This window comes from Cyclopterus lumpus, chromosome 6 (assembly GCF_009769545.1).
Source record: "Cyclopterus lumpus isolate fCycLum1 chromosome 6, fCycLum1.pri, whole genome shotgun sequence".
NCBI lineage: Eukaryota > Metazoa > Chordata > Actinopteri > Perciformes > Cyclopteridae > Cyclopterus > Cyclopterus lumpus.
The window spans coordinates 12,958-33,384 of NC_046971.1; the positions used below are offsets into that span (position 1 = coordinate 12,958).

Genomic DNA, 20,427 nt, shown 5'->3' on the forward strand with positions numbered 1-20,427 from the left:
GTGCCATCGGACTACTAGGTCCCCTTTAAAGCGAATATACTTTGACCCAACCCCAATCCACCTTAAAATAATCTTAACCCAATCCAATCAAAACTCAAACCGGGCTCTCTTCTGCGCCTAAGTGTTGGTTCCGCTGGGGCAGTCTTGGACCGAGGTCAGCTATGCTGCCACGAAGGGTAACCCTGTTGTCTCTGGCGGTCCACGCGGTTTCCTTCATTGACTGCGGAATTTGGTTTTCACGGACATTGAGAAAACTTACAAACTACGACCCCCTCTCGTATAGCCCCCCTTAGAAATATAGAAGAATAGAACGATAGCTTACCTGATCTCCTTCACTTGGTGTCGGTTCTGCTGGGGGCTTACCTGGTCCGTGGTCAGCTCGGCTGCCGCGAAGATTTCGAATCTGCTATCAGGGTTTGACTGCTGGGGAACCGACTATAACTGTAGGAGACAGATTAAATAACTTAGAAACTACAACATAATAAGAATTTATAACTACTACAATCATATAACAACCAAGCTAACGTTAACTATAGAAACTACAACAATCCTATAACAACCAACCTAACGTCTAAATAATCTTAACCCAATCCAATCAAAACTCAAACCGGGCTCTCTTCTGCGCCTAATGTTGGTTCCGCTGGGGCAGTCTTGGACCGAGGTCAGCTATGCTGCCACGAAGGGTTAACCCTGTTGTCTCTGGCGGTCCACGCGGTTTCCTTCATTGACTGCGGAATTTGGCTTCCACGGACATTGAGAAAACTTAAAAACTACGTACACCGCCACCTCTCATATAGCCCCCCTTAGAAATATAGAACGATAGCTTACCTGATCTCCTTCACTTGGTGTCGGTTCTGCTGGGGGCTTACCTGGTCCGGGGTCAGCTCGGCTGCCGCGAAGATTTCGAATCTGCTCTCCGGGTTTGACTGCTGGGGAACCGACTATAACTGTGGGGGACAGGTTAAATAATTTAGAAACTACAACAATACTATAACAACCAACCTATTACAGCTAACAAAATACCAATTATCCACTTTTAAATTTTAATTTAAGATTATTAATCAAAGTAAACAACCCAAAACCAGGCATGCGCATACTAATGAGCTCCGCCCCCTCAACTTTGACCCCAAAGATTCAAAAACATGATTGTTCCAAAGATTATCTTACAACAAATCCTTATTACACAGTTATAAATACAAACACCCACACACAGGTGCTTAATACAACCCCCAAACATTAACCATAAGTATTTAAAGATCAGTGAACCTAAAAAAACGAACTAAAAACAGTGTTATACTCAAAAAACGTGGCTACAATTATAAACACTAACACACAGTTGCCTCTTATATATAACCCCCACACATTAACCATAAGTTATTTTAGTTCATTAATCACAATAAACAAGCTTATATCGTTTTTCGCATACTAATGAGCTGCACCACGAGCGAAACACACTTCTGACTACAATTATAAACACTAACACACAGTTGCCTCTTATATATAACCCCACACATTAACTATAAGTTACTTTAGTTCATTAATCACAATAAACAAGCTTATATTGTTTTTCGCATACTAATGAGCTGCACCACGAGCGAAACACACTGCACCAATATAGACCAGGGCTCTCATTTAACACTTATAATAGAACCTTCCTGGGGTCGTGCGGTGTATGGGGCACAGGAAGGGATTCTCAAAATGAATTATATAGACCTTATATAATATAATAATTGTAAAAATTAAACCAATTAAAAAAAATATACTTTAATTATTTTAACATTTTAAATTTTAATTTTGATACTGCAAAAGTAAAAAAATCTCTAATCTTATAATCTTTCAATTCTGATACCACAAATCTTAATGATAGATATTCATTGATTCTTATCCCTTAAAAGTCCCTTAAATAAACTAAACCTGAACAAACTGCCTAAAAGCACGACTTAACAACCTACAGGCCTCAAACCGAGCCAGTGACCCCTCATATTTGCTGTAAAGTAACACGGCCTGGGACTTGATCATCCCAGGGGGGCCTTCCTCAGAAGAGGGTGTCTTGTGATAATGGCCGAAACACTCAATGATCCTGAGGTCCATAACTGACGAACATGTTCTTTGCAGAAAATTTGAAGAAAGGGGTCACTGTATACCTAACATGGAACCTTAGAAAAGACCAATCGTTAAACCAAGCTTTCCTCGACTCTAAATACAATGATCTAAATTAAGTATTCATGATATAATAAACTACCTTTTAACCTGAATTCTCTATCAACCATATCAACCCTCTGCTCCTCCGATTTATCCACCAACTCGTTCATTTCCCCTAAATAACGATTCTAACCCTAACCCAATCCTTTTTACTAACCCCAACCATTCGATTACGCACGTCAAACTTAACCCTATCTAACCCTAACCCAATCCTTTATACTAACCTCAACCATTCTATTACGCACCTAAAACTTAACCCTAACCGTTTAACCCTAACCCCAATTCCTAAATAACAAATCTAACCCTAACCCAGTCCTCTTTACTAACCTCAACCATTCTATTACGCACCTCAAACTTAACCCTAACTACTTAACCCTTACCCCGATTCTTAAATAATGAATATAACTCTAACCCAATCTTTTTTACTAACCTCAACCATTGTAACACTTACCTAAACCCAACCCACAATATTACCTCTTCTACCTTACCTTAAAAACCTCTTATAACCTAAAACTGTAGTCCCTTAGATACCAAAACTTAGCCACTTTATCCCCTCCTACCTTCCGACGCTCCCCTCCAAAGGAGTGTCGGATAGGTATGCAGAACCGCTTAATCCAAGCGAGGAAGGGTTCTTGGCGTATTCACACCACCCCTTCCTATTTCTGCTCCCCTTTATTCCGTATTACTCTGTGCAACGGGTTAAATCCGTATATTAGATTCAATTTCCTGGGTCAAAGTGTAAAGGCGAGGGGAATACTAAGTGATATGCGTCGGCCAGTGCATTGCCGTAAGTCTCTATTCAACTGCGAAGTCAGCGGACGACGTGGGGAGATTTATGTGAATATCATATACACCTAACCCTAACCCTAACCCAAGGAGTGTCGGATAGGTATGCAGAACCGCTTAATCCAAGCGAGGAAGGGTTCTTGGCGTATTCACACCACCCCTTCCTATTTCTGCTCCCCTTCATTCCGTATTACTCTGTGCAAAGGGTTAAATCCGTATATATTAGATTCAATTTCCTGTAAAGTGTAAAGGCGAGGGGAATACTAAGTGATATGCGTCGGCCAGTGCATTGCCGTAAGTCTCTATTCAACTGCGAAGTCGTCGGACGACGTGGAGAGATTTATGTGAATATCATATACACCTAACCCCCCTAACCCGCAAAATGTTTTTCAGTGTAGCCACATCCAGCTTCACAGCATGTTCTGAGGCGGCTGGTCCATTCTCATGGCCTGGTGGATGTATGGAGAAGGATGCATGCCGACTGCCGACAGTACACGTGGACTTTAGAGAGGGAAGGATCTCATCAGCCAGGTTAGACCGTATTTGTGTTTTTAATGACCATTTAAATATTTTTTAAATGTGCAGTATTGTTTCTGCTGGTTTTACTGATCATTCTTTGCTTTTATGTCATGTTTTTATTAGAATTTTTTTTCCCCAAGAGCATGTATTGGCATTTTAATTCAGTTTTAACTTTTGATAAGATTTTTAGAGAGGTTCTTATTTATTTCTGGGATGTTTTTAGGCTGAGGAAGAAATATTTTAGCAGTCTTAGGCAGTGGTGGGACCATGGTAAGTTTGAGATTAGGCTTCTTTGTCTGCCAGAGAGGAGGGGGGACAGGGCCTCATCGACCTGGCCAGCCGGACAGCCACTTTTAGAATACAGTTTGTTAAAAAATACCTGACTAGTCCGGAGTTTTTAGTGTGGAGAGATGTGGCCAGCTGCATCCTCAGACGTGCTAACAACCTGGGGCTGGATACTGCTATGTTTTTAATGGATTCTAGCGTTTTAAAATTAAGTGGTTGGCCCTTTTGACTCGTAAAAGGTGCCCACAGTCTGTACTGGTTGCTGAGAGAATCGCTGATTTACAGGGCCAAGCTGGACATCAGCAGCAGCGTCACCCCTGGATTGATGGGAGCACCGCTGAGGTCACGGACCCTGTGCCTGCAGCAGCTAGTGGATGCTTTGGGGCTGAGGCCGAGCGACCCCCCGGCCCTGGGCGTTCTGCTGGGTCTGCATTCTGTCCGGGTGGCGAGGAGGCTTCGGGAGCTGTGGAGGCAGAGGCTATCTACCATGTTTTTACTGAGTGCAAGAAACTTTCAGGTTTCTTCACTCTTTTAACATTGTTTTTTAGTCTTTTTAATGTGGTTTTTACTGAGAAGGTTTTTATCATGGGAGCTGCCTACAGAAAAGCAGAAAAAGAAAAGTGGCAGCTCCTCAACTACCATTTATTTAACATGGAAAAAGCGAGTGGAGAACTGGGAGGGGCAGGAGGCCATGGCAATGTGGCTCAAGCACATTGGAGACTTGGATGCTTTTAAACAACGTTGGTGTTTAAAAACCTTGTTTGTTCTGTTGTTGAAGAGGAGCTGGTGTTTGCGCAGTTTTTTATCAGGTGGTTTATTTATTTAAAAAAAAATCAAGACCTGTGGGTTTTTTTTAAAACACATTGTAAAATTATGAATGTGTGAATAAAGTGTTTTTCAAAAATCAAAAAAAATCTCTCTCTCTTTCTCTGCCTCTGGCTACGTGTGTCTCAGGTGTGCTGTTACCTGCCCAGGTGTGTTCATTCTTTTCGTGTGGCAGCAGAAGCAGGTAGGCTCACATTCACTCTCTCTTTTCCATAAATCAAAGCAAACCTGTTAGATAGCAGATGAATATTGTGTCCCTGAGGTGTAATCAGTAGTTTATGATCGTTGTGTGTAACATCTTAACATTATGTAGTTATTGTTCATTAAGTGACTGAAACCAGCACACGTATTGATGAGGCAGATTATACAATGTTATGATATTATTATACGTAGCTTCTGTGTATTCACTCATATGGAAACAGTGAAGTCATTGCTACCTGTCTGTCTACCTACCTACCCGTCTTCCTGTCTGTCCACCGACCTGCCTCTCTACCTACCCGTCTTTCTGTCTGTCCACCAACCTGGCTCTCTACCTTCCTACTTGTCTACATGCCTACCTGCCTGCCTAACTTCCTACCTTCCTACTTGTCTTCCTGTCTGTCTGTCCACCGACCTGCCTGTATTCCTGCCAGTGCACTCATTGCTTGTCTCTGGGGTCTTCCAAATCAAACAATAGCGGTGTTTACTCTCATAAATTATATTTGAGGATAATCAAAACAAGAAATCCCCACAATTACTGTTGAGGCCCAAACATTCCCCTTAAAGATCATCAGTCCCCAGTGTGTGTGTGTGTGTGTCTCCGTTTGTGTGTGTGTGTGTGTGTGTGTGTGTGTCTCGGTTGATTTGCAAGATAAAACTGAGCTCAGATCAGCCAGCAGACAGTAAATGATGCATTTAACTTGTGTTTGAATCTTTGTACATTTTTAGTGCTCCTGCAGAATCAATTAAACATCTCAGCACAATATGATCTTCATCCTCTTCATCGGTGAGTTCAATCAGGAGAGACTTGTTTAGAATTGAACAATAATTGATTACATATGCATAACATTTGAATAGTGCAAAGTCTTTGACGATTGGACGCCATCCTGAATTAGGATAATCGAGGGGCAGTGATGCTTATAAAGACAATCTCCCAAGTATGAATAAATACATCAATACAATATAAATATATATACATCCCATCAAGTTCAGCGATTTCACTGTCGTCATCTTGTTTTTTGCAACCATTGAACAGGAAGTGACCGCATTTGGATGTAGAGAAGCCGAATATGGCTCTGGTGTTGACCTGTCAATCAGGACAGGATGTTTGGGTGGACGTATCGCGTGTATTGATGAAAACAAAAAACGCGCACACAAAATTTGTCCACTGCATTTAACCTATCCTTAATTAAGGAGCAATGGGCTGCTGTGAAGCTCCCGGGGAGCAACTGGGGGTTCAGTGTCGTGCTCAAGGACACTTCGACATGCAACTATGGGAGAGCGGGGATCGAACCGGGTACCTTCTGGTGACCACTTATCCCCATGAGCTACAGGTTGGATGTATCGTGTGTATTGATCCAGGTTGGATGTATCTGGTCTATTGATCCAGGACTCAATTAAATTCAGTTCATTTTGTATAGCCCAAAAATCACAAATTCGCCTCAGAGGGCTTTACAATCTGTACACATAAGGCATTCCTGACCTTTGACCTCCCATCTGATCAGGAAAAACTCCCCCAAAAAACAGGGAAAACCCTTTCACAGGGAAAAAGGGAAGAAACATTCAGGAGAGCAACAGAGGAGGATCCCTCTCCCTGGATGGAAAGAAGCAATAGATGTCATGTGTACATATGAAAAGCGTTACAGAGTTACAACACATTCAATGAATATGACAGAAATTATGAATAATGAGTAGTAGACATGGACCACGATCCAGACCTCCACAATCCATGAAACAGAAGGAGGAAGAGAGGAGGGGTGGTGCATCAGCAGGTCCATGGCAGGGCTCAGGACCCACTTCAGACACAACCAGATCCAATAGACCCTATGACTCCGGGAAAGAAGTAGAGTTAGTAATGTGCAATGAAGAGACTAAAAAGGAGAGAGAGAAGAAGAGAGAGGAGCTCAGTGTATCCTAAAACATCCCCCAGCAGCCTATACGCCTATAGTAGCATATCTAGGGGCTGGACCAGGTCAAACCTGATTCAGCCCTAACTATAAGCACTATTAAAGAGGAAAGTCTTAAGTCTACTCTTAAACGCGTGATCCAGTTTTTCTTTTTGAGACAAGATGTGCCTGATTTTTTTAAATATTACGTAGATGAGAAAATGTAGTCCTTGAGATTTGCTTCACGTGGGATCAAAGATAACTAGAGATTCTTTACAGTGGTGTTGGATGCCAGGGCAATGCCATCTACAGAAACCACATCACCATATAATTGTTGCACCTGGATGCATCAGGTGTATTGATCCAGGTTGGATGTATTAAGTGTATTGATCCAGGTTGGATGCATCAGGTGTATTGATCCAGGCTGGATGTATCAGGTGTATTGATCCAGGTTGGATATATCAGGTGTATTGATGCTGGGTTACCCTCAGTCAGTTGTTTATGGTATCAAAAAGCAGAAAAAGTGTCTTCAGACATGTAATCACTTGTTGAACTCGTGTAGAATTTTTCTACTTGTTGTCGCTTGCTTTTCTCCTCAGTCTGCTACATTCTTCTTCTACATAGAGTATGATATGTAATGATTCTCGACTGACCTAGTGATCCATCTTCCTGCAGTTTTTCTTCCAGCAGCTCGACTCCAGGAAACCCAGTATCGCCAAGACCAGTGTCCCAGTGGCTCCTGTAATCCCCAGCTGGGTGACTTGATGGTGGGTCGAGCGCCTCGGCTGTCAGCCTCGTCCACCTGTGGTCTGGATGGTCCACAGAACTACTGCATCATTGGATACCTGGAGGTCAGGTCACCTTAAATCAAGATTTCTGTCGAAAGGAAAAGAGAACCGAACCCTCTGCGATGAACTCAAACTGTCGCTTTTTGATAATTGAATAGAAACCTGGGATTCAAGTACAGAATCTAGTCAAAATATAAGTAGTGCAATTAATACAATTAGAAGTAGTATGAGTATGTAGTAGCATTCCGATTTTCACAGAAACACACACACATTTTCTCTGTTCTCTGCTCTCTGTCTGATTGACATGTCTCTGGCTCGAACTCTGACTTTCATACTGCAACATGTTCTGATCCGTCGCTGTATTATCTCACACTGCTCTTTCCACCCTGAGGAATCACCGCTCCTTATTACATTTTCCTTCTTTCTTTTTCCTCCACCTGCAGTTTATTTGTCATCTCTTCATTCTTTACAAACTTTATTCTTTCACAGAAATGTTCCGAACTGTTCTTTTGAGATTTTTCCGTTATTTACCGTACTGTTCTTTACTGTTCTTCACTGTTCTTTACTGTTCCATTATTTAGTGTTCTGTTCTTTACAGTTCTGTTCTTTACTGTTCTTTTCTGTTATTTACTGTTTGGTTCTTTAGTGTTCTGTTCTTCACTGTTCTGTTCTTTACGGGTCTTTACTGTTCGATTCTTTATTGTTCTTTATTGTTCTTTACTTTTTCCTTTCTTTACTGTTCTTTACTGTTCGGTTCTTTAGTGTTCTGTTCTTCACTGTTCTGTTCTTTACGGTTCTGTTCTTTACTCTTCTTTACTGTTCTGTTCCTTACTATTCGGTTCTTCACTGTTCTTTACTGTTTGGTCCTTTGCCGTTCACTGTTCGGTTCTTTACTGTTCCATTATTTACTGTTCTTTGCTGTTTGGTTCTTTACCATTCGGTTCTTTACCGTTTTGTTCTTTACTGTTCTGTCCTTTATTGTTCTTTATTGTTCTGTTCTGTTCGGTTATTTACTGTTCTATTCTTTACTGGTCTTTACTGTTCTTTATTGTTTTTTTACTGTTCGGTTATTTACTGTTCGGTTATTTACTGTTCTGTTCTTTACTGTGCTGTTCTTTATCGTTCTTTTCTTTACTGTTTTGTATTGTTCTTTACTGTTCTTTTCTGTTCTTTACTGTGAAAAATCTAGTGAAGTTGTATTGAAACGGGTCAAATAGTCAGATGCTGCGAAAGGAACTGAGACTTCATAATTGATTGTATACAATGAAGTATTGACAATTATTGATTGGTTTGGTTTAATATGTCTTCATCCATCAGGAGGAGCAAAAATGCTTCACATGTGACTCTCGGCTGCCATACAATCACCATGGCAACCCCAACAGCCACCGCATTGAGAATGTCATCACGACCTTCGACCCCGAGAGAAAAACAAAGTGGTGGCAGTCCGAAAACGGTGGGTTTCAAACAGGGTGAGGGTTTGGGGTAGTGTGAGGGTTCCTACGATCTGAACTCAATGTTTTCTTGCCAGTTCTTTAATTGTTTTTAACTGTTAAATGCAATGTTGTCACATTGTTCAATATATTAAATATCAAGACTATCTTATTACTCTTTTTGAAAACAGTGACATTCACAGTGAAGAGCATCAGGAGCTGATCCACAGTCCGTATGGTAGCCACAGCTAATATCTTAAATCATGTTTTCTGAGATCAATGATTTTCACCTTTTTCTTTCTCACCCGTTCTCTCACTTGTGCTGTTTCATCGGTTTGTTTTTTTGGGATTGAAATATAATAATTAGTTTTCTCCTGTAATGTGGTGAAATGGATCCTCCTCTGTTGCTCTCCTGAAGGTTTCTTCCCTTTTTGTCCCCCTGAAAGGTGTTTTCTGTTTTTTTGGGAGTTTTTCCTGATCAGAGGTCAAAGGTCAGAGATGTCGTATGTGTACAGATTGTAAAGCCCTCTGAGGGGAGTTTGTAATTTGTGATTTTGGGCTATACAAAAACTAAACTGAATTGAATTGAAAGTTAAACCTAATACAGATACTGGTTGCTAATTAGCAGAGCTAATGGTTTCTGAACAGTGTCCACTGTGACTTCTGGGAAATGTAAGAGCATTCAAACAGGTTGGAGAATCAGTGTAAACAGGAGAATATGTTTGGGTAACCGTCAACGTACCATCATCAATAATCATCATATTATCATAGTTCCATATACTAACTCAACTACGTACTGTTGTCTTGTCTGTAGGATTTCATCAAGTCAGCGTCCAGCTTGATCTGGAGACCGTGTTCAAGTTCAGTCATCTGGTCCTCACCTTCAAGGTAAAAACACTTTTCTACATACCTGTTTGTAACAGGTTCCTGCTGTCACGTACGGGTTTCTTCCCCCCGCCTCCAGCACTAAAGGATGAGCACACGCCGTGTATATTTGGTAATGGTCTTTATTTCGTTGCAGACTGTCCCTCTGCTCTCCACTCTCGTGCCTAATTCGTATCCATCTAATATATGGCAAAGACACTCAGACCTTGATCCTATTCAGCTGAGGACAATTAGGCCTATTCCTCGGCACCTGTTCCCAGAACCACTCCCCCACACCTCTCCGCAGCTGAGCCTAACAACGCCCCAGCCACCACACTGTTCAGATTAATTATTAATGATCAGAGGCAGTGAATCAATGGCTTCCCGAACTCTGATTGGCGAATGTAATGTCACAGACGTGCAGTTTGTTTTGCACAATGTTTCTCTGGAACTGTTTGATGCATCCTGACTACAGAACCTTCATTGTCCTTTGGCAGATGGAATTGCTTCTTCAAATTTAGCTACAGTACTATAAGATAATTATCTGGTGTAGAAACCTTTGTCTAACGGTGTACACTCCGGTAGTAGTTATTAGATAATGGTCTGATAAAAGAGGGTTCTGTGGAAACACTATTAAATGTTTTATTGTAATGCCATATGCAAGAACAAGGTTGAGGGTTAAAGCCGTGAGTGGGTTTCTGTACTCTGATAGAAGCCAGTCAAATCTAATAATGAGATAAATGCAATACTATGGCTAATACTAGTACTAATCATTATCGACATCAACATGAATATTAAAATCGCCTACAATAATTAGTTTATAACACTATAACAAATAGAATTGGCTCTATGGTTTTCCAGGTTGGATGTAAAAGACTAAGAACAAGGCTTTCAATGCGCTCTCTCTCTGTCTCTCTGTCTCTCTGTCTCTCTGTCTGCAGAGTTTCCGTCCAGCGGCCATGTTAGTGGAGCGATCAAAAGATTACGGACGGAGCTGGAAGGTTTTTCGGTACTTTGCAGAAGATTGTTTGCTTTCCTTTCCGTCTGTTTCCAATCAGCCAGCCAACAGCATTGACGATATCGTCTGTGACAGCAGATACTCTGGATCAGATCCGTCCACCAACGGAGAGGTAACACATCCAACGCATTTTTATTTAAGTCAAATCCATTTTATACATACACCATAACAAATCAGAAATTTGGCTCAGGGGCTAACATCTATCCTTTTTAGCCCTCACTTTGGAGAAGTCAAAAATCTTCAGATCCAGTATATGTTGGGAAACAGCTGGTGATACCCTCGGGCTGTGCCTCAACTAATTACAGTGCTTGGACACTAAAGGTCTTTGAGGTGGACAGTAGAGTCCCATCCAAGCACTCTAATATAACATTGAGAACAACTTGAGGGAATGCCTCTTATTTAGCTCTACACAACTTTGAAGGCAAGTATGTACCAAGCTAGCAACACGATTGTGGGAGCTTCAGACCCTTGGTAAGACCCCTAAAAGTCCCCTATGTGAGTTGAGGTTGCTAATGTAAAGTTATTTCTAGTGGACAGATTCTTTATTTCAAATTCATTTGAATTTAATGATGGGTGTTATGTTATTGCTCATGCTTCTGATTAGATAGAGCTCAAATTGCCCCCACTAGGAAAGTGTCCCGACAATTTGGAAGCTTTAAAAGAAAAGAAATTTCAGACCTCGCCCCTAAATTGATCAGACCTCTGACATCAGAGACTGTAACTTTGGAGTAGCACCTAATATGTTGATCTACTTGATTCTGTTTTTGGGGATTTTTTCCTGATCTGATGTGAGGTCAAAGGTCAGGGATGTCGTATGTGTACAGATTGTAAAGCCCTCTGAGGCCAATTTGTAATTTGTGATTCTGGGCTATACAAAATAAACTGAATTGAATTGAATATTTACACCTATTACGGGTGTAAGCTGTGTCAAGTCTAAGTTAGACCCCCTTCATGAAAAGTTGTGATTTTGGACAAAGTTGGAGAACAGAATATATTAACTTAATTGGATAACCATAAAAAAAGAATCAGAATCAGCTTTATTGAATTGGAATTTGACTCCGGTTTCACGTACGCTCTCATCGTACATACATATTTAAATTACAAATAACAGGATGAATATAAAGACAACAATAGCAACATGTATGTACAATATAAACAACAACAACAACAGTGAATTGGGATTCAAGTACAGAATCTAGTCAAAATATAAGTAGTGCAATTAATACAATTAGAAGTAGTATGAGTATGTAGTAGCATTCCGATTTTTGCATCATGTGTCTCTACGTGAAGTGTAGACCATGTTGTGTAATTTTCATGTGAAGCTGATGCATTTTAGGCTTATTTGTTTTGGCCAGTAGGGGGTGCTTTGAGAATGTGAACATATACATGCATCATGTGTCTCTACATGAAGTGTAGACCATGCTGTGTACATTTCATGTGAATCTGATGCATTTTAGGCTTATTTGTTTTGGCCAGTAGGGGGCGCTTTGAGAATGTGAACAGATACATGCATCATGTGTCTCTACGTGAAGTCTAGACCACATCATGTAAATTAAAATTAGAAAAAAAAGTGATGAAAAAAGTAACTGTGGCCTGGATTTGAACACATGACTTCTGCTCTCAAGGCAATTGCTTATACCACTACACCACCAATTTGATGAAAAAATGCGTGTAAGGCCAATACATTATTGTCTAAAAATTGTAATTTTCGAATGTTTGTTCTTAGAAATGTGTTCAGGCCTTGACTGGCATCATGCATGATTATTTTTGGAAAGATTGGTTTAGTTAAAGCAACAGTCTATAGCATAACGAAACACAGAAAGGGGGCGTTTATTTGAGTCACGACAAGTGAGAAGCCATGAAAAGTCAGTTCTTATTCTGAATAATCATCCTCAAGTTGATCGGATCTTTTTTGTCGGAGAAAACCTTAAATGTATAACGTCGAAAAAGTGACAAAAATGAGCAAAAACGCGAAAAACTGACAAATTCGGCCAACTTCACCGAATTATTGTAGCGTTCCCTAGTGTTCAAATCGCACAAGATTTTTTTGCATGTTAAGGGTTTGCAATGTGCACATATGTCAAATAATTTCGAGTGATTAGTCACAATAGTGTTGACGCTATGAGCATTGAAACACAAGACAGAACCCTAAGATTTAAAATAATGGTTGACATATTCTAGGTCATCTGGCTTCAATGATCTGATTGATATCATTTTTTTTTATGATTTGGACCCAGCATGTAGTAAAGGCAGTCAATTATGTGTTTTTCACAAAATTAAAAATGGTGGAAAAATCTAAGTAGGCGGACCTTAGGGGTCTGAGAGGCTTTTTTGTAGAGCAGGTGGATATGGACATGTGTGAAAAGTTTCAAGTAAATCCGACATTCTGGGTGAGAGGCGTCACCAGTCAAACTTTGAGGGGGCGCTAGAGAGCAACTACAAAATGAATACATTTGACTCCTTTATCATACGTCTATGTTCACCAAGCCTGACAAGCTTGCCAAATTTGGCTAGTTTTCCAGCTTGCCCCAAAATGCGCCCAATGTGTAAAAATAAAAAGCGGAATAATAATAATACCCCAAGCGAATTCAATAGGGTCCTCTCGGACTGACTTCGTCAGTCGCTCGGACCCTAATAATGCAATTCATAAAGTAATCTGAGTATTACAAAAAGAAAACGGGGCTGAACCAATTTCTACCTGAACTAGAGAAGCAGACAGGCAGTGACAGCGAGGTCGCATTAAATAAGGTGAAGGATCGGTGAGCGTTGGGTTAAGATCTGGGGTAAAAATGTGCAGAGCTGTCAAGTCTGGAGAGGCCGCAGTCAGAGCGGCGAACCTTATAATAACTGGTACTACAACGGATAGTCAGGTCTGCAGAGAGAACTATTGGTTCCATCCCGGACTTGTACACCTCCAGTCAGAAAGCAGCCTGGAAAGATCACTGCAGTGCGACGATAGTTCACTTTGTTGCATAAATATCTGTGTTTGTTCGGGGTGACTTATATTTAAAGATTTTACTCTGTCCAACAGGTGGTGCTGAAAGCTCTAGATCCTATCTTTGAAATAAGGAACCCGTACGCACCAAACATCCAAGGTGAGTTTACCTTTACACCAGAATACTGCTCTCTGTGTATGAAAACCATCTTTAAGTAGGAATATAAACACTTTTCATCTTGTTCATATGAGACACATGAAGAAGAATATGTTATACATGTAAACATTTTCATATGAGACACATGAAGAAGAACATGTTATACATTTACACATGTTCATATGAGACACATGAAGAAGAACATGTTATACATTTAAACATGTCTCTCACAGATCTGATCACCTTAACAAATATCCGTGTGAACTTCACTCGTCTCTTCACGTTGGGCGACATTCTGAGTCGAAGACGCAGGAACCCTCAGGACAAATATTACTACGCTCTGTACAACATGGTGGTCAGAGGGAGCTGCTTCTGTCACGGACATGCCAGCAGGTGTACACCTGTGGACGGAGGACGGGGGGACGTCTTCACCCAGACTGGCATGGTATGGAAAACAAGTAGCTGGGCTCAGTTCTGGACTGGTTTGGATCAGTTCGGCAGACCCATGCCCCCTGAGACGCATGATGTCATTCACATGTGATCAACACAGATTCATCAACAATCTGTCTGATGTCATGAACTGACTGAGACAAATCTGCTCTTTTCTAACATTCAAATCTCTTTCTCTGTATGTGTGTGTGTGTGTGTGTGTGAGTGTGGCATACATATAGGCTATATAATTTAAAATCCACAATCACAAATATCAGTGAATATAATTTGTAAAAAATGGACCGTAATCAGGTGGGCATCCTCCAGCAGAACATAATGGAGATGGAGAGTAAAATAGAAAATGCAAATTTGTCATTAGAATCAGATCTTGTCACACAATCATTTATTTATTATCAGTGTGAAGATAGACCCTAACCCTAGGCTGACTTACATAAAAGGATTCAGGCGATTCAGTGCCCGGTCAGATAGACTTTGGAACCAAATGTTCTGCATAGTCTCTCCTAAGATGAATGTCTGAAACAGTCCACAGATGAAAAGACAGATTATTTCTGTTCTTCAGGTTCATGGTCGGTGTGTTTGTCAGCACAATACAGCCGGAGAGAACTGTGAGAGATGTCAGGAATTTCACCACGACTCACCCTGGAGGCCTGCAGGGAGAAACACAGCCAACACCTGCAGGAGTAAAAGCTGAACCTTTCCACATTTCTTTTAAAACATAAAGTAGGCAACATAACATTTGTTGTGTTGGAATTAGGATGATGGTTATTATTTACTCTTTTTATAATCGTGTCTCTCTCAGGATGCAACTGTAACGGTCACTCGAACTCTTGTCACTTCGACGCCACTCGTTTTGAAGCGACAGGCATGCAGAGCGGTGGTGTGTGTGAAGACTGCCTCCATGACAGGACGGGGTCTCAGTGTGAACGCTGTCGGCCTTTTCTGTTTCAAGATCCACAGAGAACGGCGGACGACCCGCATGCCTGCAGACGTACGGTTCAACTACTTTCATTTATTTACTCTCACCCGTGTGTATTCTCAACTAGACACATTCAACCTCGCTTTTGATATTATTTGTTTTTAGATTCAACCCAAAAGTGACACATTCCAAAATCCACATTAAATAACATCTATACCTGTGAAACATCAATAACCAAATTAATAATGTATTCTGTGTTATTGGATATTGCAAGAAAGTCAATAATAATTAAACCAAACAATGAATCTCGACATAAACTCACAAAAGGAGAAATGAGTGTCTGGGTCTTCAACACATTTGCAAAGATTAACCAGCTGTGTTTAGTTTTAATAGTATTATAATTTAGTATCATTAAGTGTCACATTAGACAAACTATTGAAAAAGACTTGATGCACTTTATGGGTTCTGGAGATGTGGGTTAGGGGGTTAGAGTCGACGTCTTCTCGGGTGTTCCCATAAGGTCTGAATGCTCGTCTGCTCGTCTTTACCTCTGGACAGCATGGGGACGCGGTCCACACGGGACATGTGTGACGACCCTGTCTGCCACTGTGGCTGGTGTCCCTGCAGGTGGGCAGAGGGTCCTCAGAGGATTGGGAACACCTGAGTTCATCAGCAGCTCTGGCAAAACATCTGCCTTGTGTGCCAGTGCTGCTGTTAAAAGGTTCTCTGGTCTCAGTTGGTATCTCTCTCTGTCCTGAGAACCCCGTTTGGCCCTTTGTTAAAGATTATGGTTTGTCGCTACAATACACAACATTACATACACACTTCCCACTCATGCAGATGGTTGGGTTGCAGAAAGTTGGTGTTAGGTCATCTGTTCGTTCTAGGAGTTTTCCAGGTAAAGCGCCCCGGGGAGAACCTGAAATGAGAAGAAACATGTGCCATTACTGCCGTGAGGCAGGCCACTGGAAACACGGCTAGGAGGCAATATGCTGAAGACGGAGGGGTGAGACCTTCTGTCCGGGCTTTAAGTGTTCCTGGTCCTGTTGGGGTGCGGGTTTGGCAAGTTTGACATGTGGAATCTGGCATGGCTGGTGGCCCTCGATGAGTCCTATCGGCCATTTGTCTCAGAAGGGTTTGTAACACAGACTGGTAGTGACATTAAGGTGCCTGTTAAGATTTTGAGGGATACGTGTGCTGTCAACTCCTATGTTCGGGACTCCTTTTTGCCATTTTCGGATGACATGGATACAGGAGATAAAATTCTGATGTGACCATGGTCCTGATTCTCCCCAGAGGCTGAGCTATGTTAAGGGGATTCATGCTGCCAAACGTGACAGACCTCTGTTGAGAGTTTTCTGTCTGCCAGCCTAGTTCTAACCTTTAGGGTAATCCTGGACACAGAAAGTGGCTGAGTCTGCTATCTAAGCTTCAGAAATCCATTCTCTACCATTGACACCAAATATGCATATTTCTTCGACCCTTTCTTTGTTTTGTGCTTAGCAGCTCAACAGTTTTGGGTTTTAGCATTCAGCAACAAGGAATTCTTCAAGATGCCGTGGCTGCCTCAGGGTCTCTAAACCCAACCATATCTGAATGACCACATCATGTGTCCGGTGCTGTTTCAGACACAGCCAGGTCCAATGGACTCTATGAGGCAAGAAGGCACAAAGACTCCGGGGAAGAAGTAGAGTTAGTAATGTGCAATGAAGAGATGTGAATTCTTCCAGAAGGAGAGAGAGAAGAGGAGAGAGGAGCTCCGTGTATCCTAAAACGTCCACCAGAATCCCATAAGCCTATAGCAGCATATCAAGGGGCTGGACCAGTGCAAACCTGATTCAGCCCTAACTATAAGCGCTATTAAAGAGGAAAGTCTTAAGTCTATTCTTAAATGTGGTAACTGTGTCTGCCTCCCGGACTGAAAGTGGAAGCTGGTTCCATAAAAGAGGAGCTTGATAACTGAAGGCTCTGGCTCCCATCCTACTTTTTAGTAGCCCCGCATTTAGTGAGTGCAGCCCTCTAGTGGGGCAATATGGTACTACGAGTTTCTTAAGATATGATGGTGCCTCACTAATCAAGGCTTTGTAGGTGAGGAGAAGAATTTTAAATGTGATTCTTGATTTTACAGGGAGCCAGTGCAGAGCAGCTAATACAGGAGTAATGTGATCTCTTTTCTTAGTTTTTGTGAGTACACGAGCGGCAGCATTCTGGATTAACTGGAGGGACTTAAGAGACTTATTAGAGCATCCTGACAATAAGGAGTTGCCGTAATCCAGTCTAGAAGTAACAAATGTGTAAATCAGTTTTTCTGCATCGCTTTGAGACAAGATGTGGCTGATTTTTTTAATATTCCGTAGATGAAAAAATGCAGTCCTTGAGATTTGCTTCACGTGAGTCCCGATCAAGGATAACTAGAGATTCTTTACAGTGGTGTTGGATGCCAGAGCAATGCCATCCACAGAAACCACATCACCAGATAATTGATCTCTGAGGTGTAAAATAACTTCAGTTTTGTCTGAGTTTAACATCAGGAAGTAGCAGGTCATCCATGTTTTTATGTCTTTAAGACATGCTTGAAGTTTAGCGAGCTGGTTGGTCTCCTCTGGTTTGATCGATAGATATAATTGAGTATCTGCATAACAATGAAAGTTCATGGAGGGTTTCCTGATAATATTGCCAAATTGAGATCGATCTGATAAATAGGATTTAAACCAACTTAGTCCGGTACCTGAAATGGTAATCAACTGATCCAGTCTTTGTCATAGGATGTCAAGGTCAATGGTATCGAATGCAGCACTAAGGTCTAACAAGACCAGTACAGAGATCAGTCCTTTATCAGCACTAAGGACTAACAAGACCAGTACAGAGATGAGTCTTTTATCTGATGCAATTAGGAGGTCATTTGTAATCTTCACCAGTGCTGTCTCTGTGCTGTGGTGTTTTCTAAATCCTGACTGAAACTCCTCAAATAAACTATTCTGATGTAGAAAGTCACACAACTGATTTGCCACTACTTTCTCAAGGATCTTAGAGTGGAAGGGAAATTTAGAGATCGGTCTGTAATTAGCCAACATCTCTGGATCAAGAGTGGGCTTCTTCAGGAGAGGTTTAATTACAGCTACTTTGAAGGAATGTGGTACATGGCCTGTTAGCAAAGACACATTAACAATATCCAGCAGAGAGGTGCCAATTAAAGGCAACACGTCTTTAAGCAGCCTCGTTGGGATGGGGTTCAAGAGACAGGTAGACGGTTTAGAAGTAGAAAACGTTGAAGACAATTGGTCTAGGTTAATGGGAGAAAAGCCATCCAAATATACACCTGGGCATACAGCCGTTTCCAAGGACACTCCACTTGAGGACAGATCGGCACTGGTTGAGGGCAAGAGATCATCAATCTTGCCTCTAATAGTTAGAATCTTTTTATTAAAGAAGTTCATGAAGTCATTACTACTGAGGTATTTAGGAATACACGGCTCCACAGACCTGTGACTCTCTGTCAGCCTGGCTACAGTGCTAAAGAGAAACCTGGGGTTGTTCTTATTGTTCTCTATTACTGATGAGTAATAGGCTGCTCTGATGAGTAATAGGCTGCTCACCAAACTAAGCGTGATTCTTCCAGATTAGTGGAACGCCATATGCTTTCAAGCTTTGGTGATGTTTGCTTTAGTTTTTGGGTCTGAGGGTTCTACCAGGGAGCAAACCTCCTTTGCCTCGCCGTCTTCTTCTTCAGAGGGGCTATCGAGTCTAGTGTCATTCTCAGTAAACCTGTAGCACTATCGACAAGATGATCAATCTGGGACGGACTAAAGTTAGCACAGGAGTCCTCTGTCACATTGAGACGTGGTATTGAATCAAATGCAGAAGGAATCTCTTCTTTAAATGTAGCTACAGCACTGTCAGTTAGACATCTGGTGTAGAAACTTTTGACTAACGGTGTACACTCCGGGAGTATAAACTCAAAAGTTATGAGGTAATGGTCTGACAGAAGAGGGTTCTGTGGGAAGACCTCCAAATGCTCAATGTCAATGCCACGTGCAAGAACAAGGTCGAGGGTGTGGCCAAAGCAGTGAGTGGGTTTCTGTACTCTCTGACAGAAGCCAATCGAGTCCAACAATGAGATAAATGCAGCACTAATGCAATCATTGTCAATATCCACGTGAATAATAAAATCTCCTACAATAATAACCTTATCAGTTTTAAGGACTAAACTTGATAGAAACTCTGAATATTCAGATATAAATTCTGAATATGGACCTGGTGGCCGGTACAGTATAACAAATAGAATTGTCTGTAATGTTTACCAGGTTGGATGTGCCCCCCCCTCTCTACCTCCTTCTGTTTCATGGATTGTGGAGGTCTGGATCATGGTCCATGCCTACTACGAATTATTCATACATTCTGTCATATTCATTGAATGTGTTTATGTAACTCTGTAATGCTGTTCATTCTGTACACATGACATCTATTGCTTCTGTCCATCCAGGGAGAGGGATCCCTTTTCTGTTGCTCTCCTGAAGGTTTCTTCCCTTTTTTCCCTGTGAAAGGGTTTTTTCTATTTTTTTTCTGACATCAGAGACTGTAACTTTGGAGTAGCACCTAATATCTAATGGTTCGGATGCTTGTAAAAATGTTGATCTACTTGATTCTGTTTTGGGGGATTTTTTCCTGATCCGATGTGAGGTCAAAGGTCAGGGATGTCGTATGTTTACAGATTGTAAAGCCCTCTGATGCAAATTTGTAATTTGTGATATTGGGCTATATAAAATAAACTGAATTGAATTGAATGTGAAAGACTAAGAACAAGGCTTTCAAATGAGTTGTAGTGTAATTTAGGTTTAGGATTTATTAATAGGCTACTATCGAGACTTGATGGATCTAAGGTTATCTGAGGTGACAGTATGTTGTGACTATATTCATGTTGTATCTTCATACATTTCTTGTGTTCCAGCATGTGACTGCAACCCAGCGGGTTCAGAGGGAGGCGGTCTGTGTGATGCTCTGAGTGGGACATGTGTCTGTAAAGAAAACGTGGAAGGTCGACACTGTAATCAATGCAAATATGGCTTCTTCAATCTGAGACGGGACGACCCTGCCGGCTGTCAGGGTGGGAAATAACTTGCATGTGACCTATTCTAGCCTTTTCTAAACACATAGCAGTAAAGCACTCC

General features: G+C 41.4%; 1 protein-coding gene across 3 annotated transcripts in view; it reads left to right on the forward strand.

The window, feature by feature from the left end:
* Positions 1–5,542: 5,542 nt before the first annotated feature.
* The window catches only part of lamb4 (laminin, beta 4), a 44,912-nt gene continuing 30,027 nt past the window's right edge, over positions 5,543–20,427 (forward strand). For all 3 annotated transcript variants that reach the window (XR_004609625.1, XM_034535960.1, XM_034535961.1), the window contains exons 1-10: positions 5,543–5,602; positions 7,377–7,552; positions 8,807–8,942; positions 9,734–9,807; positions 10,725–10,913; positions 13,833–13,896; positions 14,127–14,338; positions 14,903–15,023; positions 15,143–15,331; positions 20,208–20,363. Coding sequence is in view for 2 of the 3 variants with exons in the window: in XM_034535960.1 (XP_034391851.1) it covers positions 5,581–5,602; positions 7,377–7,552; positions 8,807–8,942; positions 9,734–9,807; positions 10,725–10,913; positions 13,833–13,896; positions 14,127–14,338; positions 14,903–15,023; positions 15,143–15,331; positions 20,208–20,363 (1,339 nt within the window). In the remaining variant the exon portion in view is untranslated. The remainder of the gene's footprint in view (positions 5,603–7,376; positions 7,553–8,806; positions 8,943–9,733; positions 9,808–10,724; positions 10,914–13,832; positions 13,897–14,126; positions 14,339–14,902; positions 15,024–15,142; positions 15,332–20,207; positions 20,364–20,427) is intronic.